The 15,613-nt window shown below is 33.8% G+C and overlaps 1 protein-coding gene across 3 annotated transcripts in view; it reads left to right on the top strand.

Moving 5' to 3' along the window:
- The window catches only part of KCNQ5 (potassium voltage-gated channel subfamily Q member 5), a 622,012-nt gene extending 607,388 nt beyond the window's left edge, over positions 1-14,624 (top strand). For all 3 annotated transcript variants that reach the window (XM_031964627.1, XM_031964626.1, XM_031964625.1), the window contains 3 exons: positions 514-645; positions 10,040-10,166; positions 12,868-14,624. In XM_031964627.1, coding sequence (XP_031820487.1) covers positions 514-645; positions 10,040-10,166; positions 12,868-13,827 — 1,219 coding nt within the window. In that variant the 3' untranslated portion in view covers positions 13,828-14,624. The remainder of the gene's footprint in view (positions 1-513; positions 646-10,039; positions 10,167-12,867) is intronic.
- The last annotated feature ends 989 nt before the right edge of the window (positions 14,625-15,613 follow it).

Genomic DNA, 15,613 nt, shown 5'->3' with positions numbered 1-15,613 from the left:
TTTTTATTAGTTTTTCTTTGTAATAAAAGATTTCTCCCTGGGAAGCCCTGGAAGAGGGTTATATCAGAAAATGTAGCTGATGGAAAACAAAAGATGTAAAGCAAAGTTTATTTTTTAGAAACAATCTTGTCCTGCCGTCTTGGGGAGGAGTTGGAGAGAAGGAGGGGAAAAATTGGAACAAGAGGTTTGGCAACTGTCAATGCTGTAAAGTTACCCATATATATAACTTGTAAATAAAAGGCTATTAAAATTTAAAAAAAGAAACAATCTTATGAAAATTTTTAAATAAATAATTTATTGTATTTTTTCAATGATGTCTAGACAATTTGGGAAAGACCCCTAGCACTTTAGGGACTTCTTATGGCAATTTTATGAAAGGTCATAGATGAAAATCCTTTAGTCTCCACACTAAGATCACAGAAGTATTGCAATTATGTTCACTTTTACACTAACTTCAATAACTTTTTTAATCAAAAGGATTTGGAATCATTGGCAATGTATTTCTTTTTGCAGAATTATGAAGTTTCATGTTGCAAAAAGGAAGTTTAAGGAGACATTACGTCCCTATGATGTGAAAGATGTCATTGAACAATATTCTGCTGGACATCTGGATATGCTCTGTAGAATCAAGAGTCTTCAAACACGGTAAGTAATGGGTTCTTTTCATAGTTTAAAAATGCATATGAACTACCTTGAGATTTGTTCCTCAGGATAAAACAACGACCACCAACCATTCCTATTCCTTACTGACCTGGTAAGTTCTACCAGAACTTTTGTTCTAATAATATAACCAACCTTCAAAAAGCCTGGGTCATATCAACCCCACAACGAAATACCAGATGACTTTGTAAGTCCTTTTAAAAAATAATAATAATACATTTATTTGCAGTAACAAGCTTCTTGAGATGATATAGAAATCCATTTAGCAAGCACTGATCAAATATATCCCATGTGCCAGGCACTGTGCTAAGGTCTGGGAATACAAAGACACAATGAAAAAATATTCCCTATTCTGAAGCATACAATAAGACTTCCATTCACATAGACCTCTATCACATCTAAAAAGGAAAGTATTGTCAAACTAATCTTGTTGAACATTTAATAAGAGATCACCCTTATGGAATGTGTCCTTTTTGTTTAAAAAAAGTTTGTGTTGTGTTTTGGGTTTTTGTTTTTTCCAAAAATGCCTTTTAGAAAACTCCTGGTTTTTTTTCCTTATTTAAACTGGTCTTCCCATTCCATCTTACTAAATAAATCCTTCCTATCTTCTGTGAAAGGGCCTGTAAGTCAAAAAGACTTGAATTCAAATCTAACTTCAGATACTAGCTGTGTGTCCCTGGGCAAGTCACTTTATTCCTGTTTGCTTCAATGTCCTCACCTATAAAATGAGCTGGAAAAGGAAATGGCAAACCACTCTAGTATTTTTACTAAGAAAACTCCAAATGGAGTCCCAACGAATCAGGCTATACAAAAGCAAAACAAATCTCACACCCTCTTACAATTTCCAATATTGACCCTTCTCTTCTTAGAACTACCACAGAATTCATCCTTTCATTGCAACATCTTATGGGGTTTGCTCATTGGTTTTTGGTGGGTCTTATTGCGCCTAACTAATTAACAGTCAATAACCAACAAGCAATTTTTTTTTCAGTTCCTGCTATGTCCCAGATATGATACTAAGCTCTGGGGACACACAAAATAGAAAGATAATTCCTGCCCTAAAGGAACATACAATATGACTAAATTGAGGACAAAGCCTTCTCTAACAATTTCTCTATTGCCAGAAATGTTAGAAGTAAATAAATGCTTCACTAATTGGTTGAAATAAATTTATCTGTGAAAATGTCAAAAACATTATTTTCAACCAAAACATCTTATCAGATCATTCAAAGCATTAGATAACTCAATATTTTGTTGAAACAAGGCCAACCATTTAGACTGATAGACTTGTCAGATCAAAGAGCTCCTGCAACAAGAACCGAACCTTATACAGGATGTGATAAAAATCTTGGTGCAGTTTTAAGCTTTAAATAACAGAAATGTGAATTAAAATTTGGGGATTCCCTGTATTTCTTGCATAACTCCCTACCTAGACAAACACACAAAAGAAACACGATAATAACACATAATATACTTTTAAAATGTATTTATTGATTAATTTTCTTTTTTTAATTAAAGCTTTTTATTTTTCAAAACATATTCATGGATAATTTTTTGACATTAACCCTTGCAAACCCTGTGTTCCAATTTCCCCCCGTTCCCCACCCTCTCCCCTAGATAGCAAGTAGTCCAATATATGTTAAACATGGTAGAAATATATATTTTCTATATTCATTCAGTAATTCAAATATTTACTTCTTACTATGTGGAAGAAGGGCACTTGGGTGGTATAACAGTTAGAATGCAAAACCTGGAGTCAAGAAAAATTATCTTCCAGAGTTAAATCTGAGCTCATACACTTACTCACTGTATAACCCTGGGCAAGTCATTTAACTATATTTGCCTCAATTGAGCAGGAGAAGGAAATGGCAAAACATTCTAGTATCTTTGTCAAGAAAACCCCAAAGGTCAGGAGAAATACAACTGAGAACAATTGAAGAACAACAAAAGTATGAGAAACTATGTAAAATACTAAGCTAAGCGCTATGGAAATTAAAAAAAAAAAAAATGAATGAGACAATTCCTTTGCTCTTCAGCATTTAATTTGGTGTCTGAAACATAATAAGTGCTTGTTGATTGATTTATTGATTAACTGAGTAGAGAAGTTTACAATCTTTCAGACTAAATAACTTGGCTTTGGATAAGTATAGCCTTCATATCTTTAGTAAAACAGGAAGTTGAGATGATTGTCCAGGCAATCCAGTTCCAACCCCGAGTAAGTCAGAGGCAAGTTGTTGTTATTTTTAATATGGATAAAATTCACCTAGAATTAAATTCATTTTATTTTTTTTCTTAATAATAGTTTTTTTTAATTTTCAAAATACATGCAAAGATAGTTTTTGACATTCACTCTTGCAAGACTATGTTCCAAATTTCTCTTCCTCTCTTCTCCTCTTCCCCTTCTAGTCACCAAATAATTCAATAGAGGTTAAACATGTGCAATTCTTCTCAACATATTTCTACATTTATCATGCTGCACAAGAAAAATCAAATCAAAAAGGGAAAAGAAAAAATTAGAAAGAAAAAAGCAAGCAAACAAAGGTGAAAATATTATATTGTGATCCACATTTAGTCAAAATTGTTTATTTTGATTCAATAAATATTACTTTAAAACATACTAGATGCCAAGCAGACTGAGAGATGTCAAAATTAATACAAATAATAATATAATTAGCTGATATTTCTGTAGCTTTTAGATTTTCAAAGCATTACAAAAATAATCTCATATGAACTTCACAAACACCTTGTGTAGGAGATACTACAGGTATTATCAACCTAACTTTAAACTGAGTCCCAGAGAGGTTAACCCATGATCACACAGCCAGGAGGTATCAGAAGTCTTCATAACTCCACGGCTATGCAAAAAGACATTGTTTGTCCTCCAGGAGCTTGTGACCCAGCAACTATTCTGATTCTTCACTTTACTTTGCCCCTGGATAAATAAATCATTTTAAGCTTTTCTTTAAAAGAATTTGCTCTCTAGTTCCCTAATTTTTAGGGGAATATTAATTTTCATTTTTTAGGAAAAAATTTAATTTTTAAAATTTTTATATTGAAATTTTTTATACTATAAGGAGAGAAAAAAAGATTTTTGTGGCACCAAATCATTTCTCTTTATTTCAATCATTACCTCACACAAAACCACACATGACTTGCCTTTTCCAATACAAAATATAGTCATAACCTTAATTTTGATAATCTTTTTTTTTAACTTTATTTTTTTTTTTATTTAATAGCCTTTTATTTACAGGATATATACATGGGTAACTTTACAGCATTAACAATTGCCAAACCTCTTGTTCCAATTTTTCACCTCTTTTTTTTTTTTTTTTTTTGGAACTACACCATGTAGCCTTTTTTTTTTTTTTTTTATTTTTTAATTTAGTAGCCTTTTATTTACAGGATATATACATGGGTAACTTTACAGCATTAACAATTGCCAAACCTCTTGTTCCAATTTTTCACCTCTTACCTCCCCCACCCCTCCCTAGATGGCAGGATGACCATTAGATGTTAAATATATTAAAATATAAATTAGATACACAATAAGTATACCTGACCAAAACGTTATTTTGCTGTAGAAAAAGAATCAGACTCTGAAATATTGTACAATTAGCTTGTGAAGGAAATAAAAATGCAGGTGTGCATAAATATAGGGATTGGGAATTCAATGTAATGGTTTTTAGTCATCTCCCAGAGTTCTTTTTCTGGGCATAGCTAGTTCAGTTCATTACTGCTCCATTAGAAATGATTTGGTTGATCTCGTTGCTGAGGATGGCCTGATCCATCAGAACTGGTCATCATATAGTATTGTTGTTGAAGTATATAATGATCTCCTGGTCCTGCTCATTTCACTCAGCATCAGTTCGTTAAGTCTCTCCAGGCCTTTCTGAAATTATCCTGTTGGTCATTTCTTACAGAACAGTAATATTCCATAATATTCATATACCACAATTTATTCAGCCATTCTCCAACTGATGGACATCCATTCAGTTTCCAGTTTTTAGCCACTACAAAAGGGTTGCCACAAACATTCGTGCACATACAGGTCCCTTTCCTCTTTTATAATCTCTTTGGGATATAATCCCAGTAGTAACACTGCTGGATCAAAGGGTATGCACAGTTTGATAACTTTTGAGCATAGTTCCAAACTACTCTCCAAAATGGTTGGATTTGTTCACAACTCCACCAACAATGCATCAATGTCCCAGTTTTCCGCATCCCTCCAACAATCATCATTATTTTTTCCTGTCATCTTAGCCAATCTGACGGGTGTGTAGTGGTATCTTAGAGTTGTCTTAATTTGCATTTCTCTGATTAATAATGACTTGGAGCATCTTTTCATATGACTAGAAATAGTTTCAATTTCTTCATCTGAGAATTGTCTGTTCATATCCTTTGACCATTTTTCAATTGGAGAATGGCTTGATTTTTTATAAATTAGAGTTAATTCTCTATATATTTTGGAAATGAAGCCTTTATCAGAACCTTTGACTGTAAAAATATTTTCCCAGTTTATTGCTTCCCTTCTAATCTTGTCTGCATTGGTTTTGTTTGTACAAAAACTTTTCAGTTTGGTATAATCGAAATTTTCTATTTTGTGATCAGTAATGATCTCTAGTTCTGCTTTGGTCATAAAGACCTTCCCCTTCCACAGGTCTGAGAGGTAAACTATCCTATGTTCCTCCAATTTATTAATAATTTCATTCTTTATGCCTAGGTCATGAGCCCATTTTGACCTTATCTTGGTGTACGGCGTTAAGTATGGATCAATGCCTAGTTTCTGCCATATTAGTTTCCAATTTTCCCAGCAATTTTTAATTTTGATAATCTTTTAAGGGTATTTCCAAGAATGATGGATCTGTGATCTCATTAGAAAGGGTATTCATCCTACTGACAGCCATGAAACATAAAAACTATGATGGTGGTGATAGTGATCACTCACCTTTTTGTAGCTCTTTAAGACTACAAATTTATTTTCATTACAAACTTTCTGTAAGATAGAAGGAACAAAGATGTTAACACAAGATACAGTTTATTTATAGCAGCTTTAACCCACATGTCCATATTTTCTTGTTGTTCCTATGATTTCATCAATGTAGAAGATTCAGCATGAAAATTCTATGCAAGTAATCCACAAATTTTTTTTCTGTGACAATCAGGGTGAAGTGACCTGCTTAGAGTCATAGAATTAGTAAATATCTGAAGTTAGATTCGAACTCAGGCCTTTCTGACTTTGGGGCCAGTTCTGTAGCCAATGAGTCATGTGCTCTAAGTAATGAATAATTTAAACCCTTAGCTGGCAGAAGCATGAAAAAATTTAAAGACTTGCTCCTGATTACATAGCTAATATGTGTTAGACACAGGGCTTGCATTACAGGTATTTCTAACTAAGGCTGGTTGTCTATCCACTGACATGTCACTTCTTGTCAAGATAGATAGATAGATGGATGGATGGATAGACAGACAGACAGATAGATAGATAGATAAGGACCCCATTGGATACAGTGCCAGTCCTGAAGTCAGGAGAATCTAAGTTGAAATCCAGCATCAGACACTTAATATTGTGTCTAAACAATAAACTAAATAAACTAAACAAGTCACTTAACCCCAATTGCCTCACAAAAAATAATAATAATATATATGTGTATGTGTTTACATACGCATATATATGTATGTTGTTCGGTCAGAGAGCTTGAGGACTTGGAAGCTGAGCTAGAAGGACTGAGGGAACCTCAGCTGATAAGGAATGTCAGGCCCAAAAAGGAAGCAGGGACAGTGCTGGCTGGAAGCACTTTTTAGAGCTCTTGGTTTGGGGTTCCAGGTCAGAGGGAAAAGCTGAAGGGAAACTAGAGGTACCATCCACTCACCCTAGAATTGTAAGTGCTTGCACTAATAGTTCTCATTTAAAAAAAAAAAAATGAACTGGCAAAAAAAGGAAGAACCCAACCATAAAAATTTACTATGGGAATAGGAAAGACCAGAGTTCATCTCCAGAGAAAAATAATAAAGTTTAAAAAAAAAAAAAAAAAAAAAGTAAAGTTAAATGACTACCTGTCCAGGAAAAATTTGTAGAACTCAGAAAAGGCTTTAAAAATCAAATGAGAAAAAATGAGGAAAAGCAAAAAATTAAATTAAAACCATTCAAGAAAACTAAATTTATGAAAAAAAAAAAAGTTAACCAACTAAAAAAGAAGACATAAGAATTTTTGGTTTGGTTTGGTTTGGTTTGGGGTTTTTTGCTGACAGAATTGGGATTAAGTAACATCCCCAGGGTCACACAGCTAGGACATGTTAAGTGTCTGAGATCACATTTGAACTCAGATCCTCCTGACTTCAGGGCTGATGCTCTATCCACCACCTACCTGACCTGATATAGAGTCTTGAAGAAGAAAATAATTCTTTGAAAATTAGAATTAGGCAAAGAGAAGCCACTGAAGCTATAATAGACCAAGAAATAACAAAGCAAAATATAAAGAATGGAAAAAAAATAGAATAGAATGTGAAATATAAATAAAACAATAGATCTGGAGAACAGATCAAAAAGAAAAATTAAAAGATAATTGGACTACCTGAAAGCTCTGACCAAATAAAGAAGCTTGATTTGATAATGCGAGAAATAATCAAAGAAAATTGTCCTGGAGTGACAGAACATGAGGAGAAAGTAGAAATGGGGGGGGGGAGAAATCCACCTATCATCACCTTAAAGAGATCTTTTTTGGAAAACACATAAGAATATTGTTGTCAAATTTTGAAACCCCCAGATCAAAGAGAAAATTCTGCAAGAAACAAAATACACATTAAAAAAAATTCAAATATGCTAGGGCTATAATTAGAATTGTACAGGATTTATCAGCAGCCACAATAAAAGATCACAGATTCTGGCAATCAAAAGAACTAGGTCTGTGGCCAAAAATATCATAACCAACAAAATAATCCAAAATATTGAATGGAAGAAAAAGTGGATATTCAACTAATTTGCAGATTTTCAGGACCTTGTCTGACCTAAACCTGAACTTAATAGAAAATTTAACATATAGGAATACCAAAGATAAATTTCAAAAAATTCAATTTGGACAAATTGTTTATGTGATGTGTATGGAAATGTATACCATATGTTTAAGAATGGCATCAGTAATTGGGTAGCTCAAAAGAAAGAATGGGGCAGAATTGAGTATGATCTGGCTCTAAAAAAGCAAAATTGTCTAAGAAAAACTAAAAATAGAAATTATGCTATATGAAATAAGGTGCGGAAGAAGAATTTCCACAGAGGCATTAATGGGAGGGGAAGGGGGGAGGCTGGTAGTTCTAAAAAACTATTCACATTGGGAAGGATTAAATAGGCAACAAGAAGAGTATAATATAGGACCCTCCAAAATCTTTAAGCAAAAAGTGAAGTCAAGAAGGAGTAGATTTATGGCAGTTGGGACAACATGTGTAGATTAATGGGAAAAGGATAAAGGATAATGAGGTATAGAAGGATGCTTAGATTAATGGCAATGGACTAATGTAGATTAATAAGAATGAAATTAAGAGAAAAGGAAAAGGTATGATAAGGGTGGGAGGAGGTTAAGTAATAAGGCAAATTAAGAAGTAGAATTAAAGTAGAAGAATTAACCTAGATAGGAAATAAGAGATATACACAAATACTACAACAAGGATCAGGAATAGAATTTATTAGGAAAAAAAGTGGGACTAATAATCACTGATCTTAGACAAAGTCAAACTTAAGGATTCAATCAAGAGAGAAATCTACATTAAATTGCATATATGTATCTGAGCATATGTAGATATGTATGTATGTAGCTCTATGTATGTCTGAATATGCATATATTATATGTATATATATGTGGGGAGGAGGTCTATGGGGAGATTAATGTATATATAATAATATATATATATATACTTACAGACACATTAATCTGTATATTAATTAATTAAATGTAGAATTAATGTATATATATAACAGACACATTAATCTGTATATTAATTAATTAAATGTAGAATTAATGTATATATATATATATATATATACATCTGAGTTTAACTATAGCCTGCTTGGAGGGGGGAATGAAAGTGGAAAAAAAAGAACAAAGTAAAAAATGCACAGTAGAGAACAAAGGAATAATCTACAAAGAAGCAAATAAAAGATGAGACACTAAAGGAATATAACGTCTTCTATCCTTGTATATGCTTTCTTGAAATGGAAAGTTATTGCTGTATATTTTGAATCCTCCCTGATGTTCTGCTGAGCTCCTGACAATGTTCTGTTTTGTTCTATTTTGTTTTATCTTTCTTTTCTTTCTTTTTTCTATTCTGTTTTTTTTCTAAAAAATTTTTATTGTTGTTCCATCATGAACAAGGAATAATGTTCAGTACATGATACAAGAGAATAATACAGTGTATACACTATTCAACTAATCAAGGAAAGATGTTTTTATATTAGAAAAGCAAAAATCATTTACTGGATGCATACTTATTTCACACACACACACACACACACACACACACTGATTATTTTGGTCCTATTTATCAATCTTTTATTTCTATGTAAAGTTAACTCTTGTTGCAAATAGTATTTACTGTTAGCTATGAAAAAAAAAAATTGGAAAAAAAAGACAAAATTAGAATAGTCAACAGGGAAATATTTCCTAATGATTATGACTCTCCAAAAGTGGAATGAAATCAACAGCTAATGGGTTACCCCTCTTTGTAAATCTTCAAGCAAAAGTTGGATGACCAATAAGGAATAATGGTTGGTGAGATTCTTGGTTATAGATGGGCTAGACTTTGGAAGTTTCTCTAGTTCTTAGAGTTTATGATTCTGGGACTCTGTCATCTGAGTACCAATCCAGCTAAATTTGGAAAGTTCTATCACTAGATATTATGATCTGCATTAGTAAGACAAAAAGTGGAGGGAAGGGAGAAAGGAAGGGAGGAAAGGAAGAAGAAAGAGAAGGAGGGAAGGAGAGGAAAAGGAGAGAGAGGGAGGGAGGGAGAAAAAGAAGGAAGGGAAAGAGAGAGAAAAAAGGGAGGGAAGAAAAAAGGGAAAGAAAAAAGGAAGAAAGGAAAAAGGGAAGGATGGAGGAAGGAAGAAAGGAAGGAAGAGAGAGAGAGAAAAAGAAAGAAAGAAAGAAAGAGAAAGGAAAAAAGAGGGAAGGAGGGAGAAAAAGAAAAGAAAAAAAGTGTTTTTATGTGAGTAAAATTTTACATCTCTTAGAATAAATACCAACAAGAATAAAGTCAACCTTTTGTTTTATTTCAACATATGTTTAAATAACTGTATTTCCCTTTTCTTTCCAAATCATTTCACCCACCAGACTGTGTCAAGGCCTCTTTCATTAGGAGCCACACTCATTTCAATTTTGTTCTCTGACAGCGTTGATCAAATTCTTGGAAAAGGGCAAATTACATCAGATAAGAAGAGCCGAGAGAAAAACACTGCAGAGCTAGAAACTGCGGATGACCTCAGCATGCTAGGTCGTGTGGTCAAGGTTGAGAAACAGGTATGTTTCAGCTAGCCTTGGTAGCTGTCTGGCCTTCTTTTTGTCTCATCTATCTGGTTTGATCGCAGGAGGTCAGATATATTTCAGGTAATACACATCAGAAAAAAAGATAAAACCCAGAAGGAATAAAATGGAAAAATATATTAGGTATGTACATAGTATTTTCTCTAGGAAACATACAAATTTTTTTAAAAGTAACAGTTCATTGCAATGATTAAAATAATTTGAGCTGGAAACCATTGTATGTTTTCTCATTTTTAAAAGGCAAAGGCTTGCTTTCTTATATTCTGGTTTCCAGTAGTTTGGTTCAATTTATCATTATACTTTTTTTTAATAAAGGAAAAATTATTTTAATTATAAATGCACAGCTAGTAGAAAAATTCTCAGGGTCTGTCTGCACAAAAATACATAATTCAAGCCTCCTACTCAAAGCAATTTAACCTGAAACAAATGTATATATACATACATATATTATATATGTGTGTATGTATATATACATATATATAGGTACGTAGAATTGCCTGAATAATAATAACTCACCTTTGAATTTTAAGATTTTTAAAATGTTTTTGCCACATCAGTCCTATAAAGTAAATGCTTAAAATATTATTAAACACATTTTACAGATAAGTAAACTAACATGTAAATCTTCCAAGTAACTTGCTAAATGTCATTCAACTATTAAATAGAAGACCAAAATCTGAAACTAGGCCTCCAGATATTAAGTCCAGTACATTTTTTTTCTATATCATGAAATTGTTTTTTATTTCTCATACATCTTCATTTTAATTTTGAGTTCTAGAAATGGCAGCCTTTTAAATTTTATCTCCATTTGACACATAGCTCTTGCATACCTTCCTGATAAAAGAGTCTCCTCCCTCAAGCAGCAGTCTGTAGGAGGATTCTACTAGAATTAAACTCCTTTTTAATTCAATAAACATTGATTAATAACATACTAAATGTCAGAAAGAGTAAAAGATGCCAAAAATCAATACAAATAGTAACAATCATTGACATTTCTAAAGCACTTTCAAATTTTCAAAACATCTGACACATATAATCTATTGAGATTATGAGCCACACAACACCCTGTGAAGAAGATACTACAAATGCTATCAATTGTATTTTGAAGAAGCATATTACATGAGAAAGTAAGTGACTTGCCCATGATCACACAACCAGGAAGCATCATATGTAAGATTTAAACTTCTGTTTCAGTTCCTACATTGTAAAGGAAAATTCTCCTATAGAATATAAGCTCTTTGAGAGCAGACATGTTTTGATTTGATTTTTGCTTTTATCACTAGTATCTAGAACAATACCTGACAGCCCAGTGTTTGATAAGTACTAATTGAATTAAATTAGAAGGCTATATGATTCAGTATGGTGAGTCCTAAATTGAGCATCAAAGAAACTGGGTTTGAATTCTGACTCTTCTAGAATTACTACTTGTATGACACTGCAAACCACTTAACACTAGAAGGACCAGAATTTAAGAATACCTTGAAAGACCAATTTATGTCAAATGGCACAGTGCATTTGAACATACTAGTGAAAGTAGAATGAATTTTTAATGAAGACTTATTATGAATACTTTCAGTGATCATTTCTATAGTAGGTGACTAGAGAATTGTGGCTTAAAGTGAAGACTTATTATGAAATGATGCAGAGTGGAGTGAGCAGAACCAGGAAAACAATTCATATAATGATCACAATATTTTAAAGATAATCAACTGATCAACTCAATAACCAACCACAATTCCAAAGGACCAGTGGCTAACTATGCTAAAAACTTATTGATTGATAATGCTATCACCCCTCACAGAGAGATCTAATGAACTAACTGATCAACTCAATAATCAACCACAATTCCAAAAGACCAGTGACTATGTTAAAGACTTACTGATTAACAATGCTATCACCCCTCCCAGAAAGAGATCTAATGGACTAACTGATCAGCTCAATAATCAACTACAATTCCAAAGGACCAGTGGCTAACTGTGCTAAAGACTTACTGATTAATAATGCTATCACTCTCCAAAGAGAGATTTAATGGACCAACTGATCAGCTTAATAATCAACCACAATTCCAAAGGACCAGTGCTAAAGGCTTACTGATTAATAATGCTATCACCCCTCCCAGAGAAAGATCTAATAGGCCAACTGATCAACTTAATAATCAACCACAATTCCAAAGGACTAGTGCTAAAGGCTTACTGATTAATAATGCTATCACTCTCCAGAGAGAGATTTAATGGACTAAAAGTATAGAAGAAAGACTTTTCTTTTTGCTTTCTTTTTCTTTAGCCTAATTCAGAAATTTGTTTTGCATGACTACATATTTATAATAAGCTTTATTTTTCTTGCCTTTTCAATGGATGGAGAAGAAAAGAGACAAAGGAAAAAATTAGAGTTAAAAAATTGAATTTTTTTAAAGTAAAACTATAATATCTTCTTGTAATTATATTTAAAATGTATATGTACAGATAGGAGAAATAATAAATTATAGTAACATTACCAAAAAAATCCTGCATCAATTGAAACAATTGACATTCCTAATCCATCTCCTGTTTTTAGTTTCCTCATCTATAAAATAAATAAGAATATTTGCTTATATTATATCTATGATACATCTATTATTCTCATATTATATGTATGATTCTTTATTGGTATTCACGTGTGCCATTTTTTTACCTTCTAGGTGCAGTCTATAGAATCAAAACTGGACTGCCTCCTGGACATATATCAACAGGTCCTAAGGAAAGGCTCTGCATCAGCCCTGACTTTGGCTTCATTTCAAATTCCACCGTTTGAATGTGAACAAACATCTGATTATCAAAGTCCTGTGGACAGCAAAGACCTGTCCAGTTCCGCACAAAACAGTGGATGCTTATCCAGGTCTGCCAGTGCCAACATCTCCCGAGGCCTGCAGTTTATACTTACACCAAATGAGTTCAGCACTCAGACTTTCTATGCTCTCAGCCCAACTATGCATAGCCAAGCAACACCGGTGCCAATGAGTCAAAGCGACGGACCGGCAATGGTGGTCACCAACAACATTACAAACCAAATACACCAGGTGACCAAGCCAGTGGCCCCCACCACCTTACAGATCCCCCCTCTCCCAGCCATCAAACATATCCCCAAACCTGAGCCCATACAGATAAACCCTGCCACCATGCAGGAGAGTATCTCCGATGTCACTGCCTGCCTCATTGCCTCAAAGGAAAGCGTTCCATCTATACAGTCCAACCCAACCAAGGATCGTTCCCTGAGAAAAAGCTTTGACATGGGAGGAGAGACCCTGCTGTCTGTTCGCCCTCCAGTACAAAAAGATTTGGGCAAATCATTATCTGTACAAAACCTAATCAGATCTACGGAGGAACTGAATGTGCAGCTTTCAGGTAGTGACTCAGGGGGCTCCAGAGGCAGCCAAGAGTTTTATCCCAAATGGAGAGAGTCCACTTTATTTATAACTGATGAAGAAGTGGGCCTAGAAGAGACAGAAAGTGAGACTTTGGATAGCATTTCTCAGCCTGCCAAGGAAACAGCTTTCCCTTCTGACTCTCTAAGGACTGGAATGTCAAGATCATCTCAAAACATTTGTAAGGCAGGGGAAAGTCCAGATGTACTCAGCTTGCCTCATGTCAAACTTAAATAATTTCTTGATTTTTCTTTCTAGGCTTAGCACTTCCTTTAGCCATACATATCATTGCATGAACTATGTTGAAAGCCCTTTTTAAAAGATAAAATAATGAGAATCAGGAAGAATAAGAAAGGCAGTTTAAGAGCCCATTATCTTCTAATTGCATGAAAATGCATGTTTCAGAGATGGCTGAAATTCCAAGGTACACTAACATTAACCCATTCATTTAATAATAAGGTACCAGAGGTTAAAATCCTGAAGGAAAAAAAAAAAAATCTTACACAGCTAATGCTATGGGCTAGATTTAAAAAAAAAAAAAAAAAAAAAAAAAAAAAAGCTAATATTTGAACATTTACAAAAACTGATACTGTATTTTGAAAGTATGAAAGTAAATATCTTCAAATTTAAAGCACTTTTGCTTCATGGTTAAATACAAAGATGTTATTTTCCAAACTGGGCCATTGTCTATGTTTATAATCCAAAAGACTGTCTCTTGAGGCTGACAAGAAAAACATATATCAGATTAGAAATGGCTACCATCACAGGATAGACATGTCAAGGTCATTCCAATGCCATCATTTATCTTTTAATGTAGTTTAGAATGTTGATTTCTGTAATTTTGGGGTGACTTAGTATTGGGGTAAATGAGTTTACACACCATTTTCAGATAGTTTTTGAACTAAGAACATTCTTTTTCTATGAAATGTGCAAATGTAAAGGTTCAAAGTCAATAGCAAAAGCAAACAAACTAACCCAGTGAAGGGGACTATCAGGTATAGAAAAAGATCTTCCGTGATAATCGAATCAATGATGGCCAACTAAAATGGGAAATGATTGATTCCAGGTTGGGAATTATAGCAACAATTGACTTCTGCACAATCAACTCATTCAACCATGGGATAACCAAGACTGTCCAGGAAGATGGCCAAAGTTAACTGGTCTGACTGCTGCATGGTCCACTTATTCCAGTCATGGGGGCACAGCCTCCAACTTTGTCATGTCAATGCTGCTTTTAAAGTCTTCTAAGACTAATGTGTTTTAACAATAGAACCCTCTAAGGAAAGGGGATATAATGCTATTGTTCCCTATCTCTGATGGGAGCTGTTACTTTCCCATAAACCTGACAGTGTAGAACATACAAGAGAGATGGAGAATTTAGGTGGCCCTGAAGTAAGATAAAAGGTGAATGAAATAAAAGGAAATAATCAGGAAATATAAAATCAGTGGCTTACTCCCAGGAAAACAAACAAACAAACAAAAGAGGCCCAAAGGAAGGAGTGAGCAAAACAAAACAAACCAATGAAAAATATATAACAGGAGCAGATCAAAAGATGAAAGAGCCGTGTTATTTGATAATTCTTACATTTCCCCAATATTTAATAGATTCAACTTGCAAATTCCCCCTCCCTGACCTTTTTTAGGTGAGAAGGGAGGTCTCCCTGTTTCACCCAAACTAGAAATGCAATGGTCATTAAAAGGTCCAATCTCAATACTTATCAACACAGAAGATTTAACCTAGTCTACTTTTCCAGCATGACTTGGTTTGCCCAGCCTTAGGCAGATTTGTGGGCCCCCATTATCAGGAGTCCACCATATTAGTGCCTGACATAGTCGGATCACCAAAATAGCTTAATGCAGTAATCCACCAGCCTCAGTCTTCCCAACTGCAAGAATTATAGGTATGCACCACCCACTTTGGGCAGAAATCTTTTTTTTTCCCATATTAAAAAAAAGCCAAAATTATTTGGAAGCATCTTCATTGCTGAATGTTACTAATGGCCTCTCTTCAATGCCAGAGAGT

The sequence above is a fragment of the Sarcophilus harrisii genome, chromosome 4, assembly GCF_902635505.1.
Source record: "Sarcophilus harrisii chromosome 4, mSarHar1.11, whole genome shotgun sequence".
NCBI lineage: Eukaryota > Metazoa > Chordata > Mammalia > Dasyuromorphia > Dasyuridae > Sarcophilus > Sarcophilus harrisii.
The sequence above is the reverse complement of the archived record's forward strand: the minus strand, read 5'-3'. Positions and strand labels throughout refer to the sequence as shown.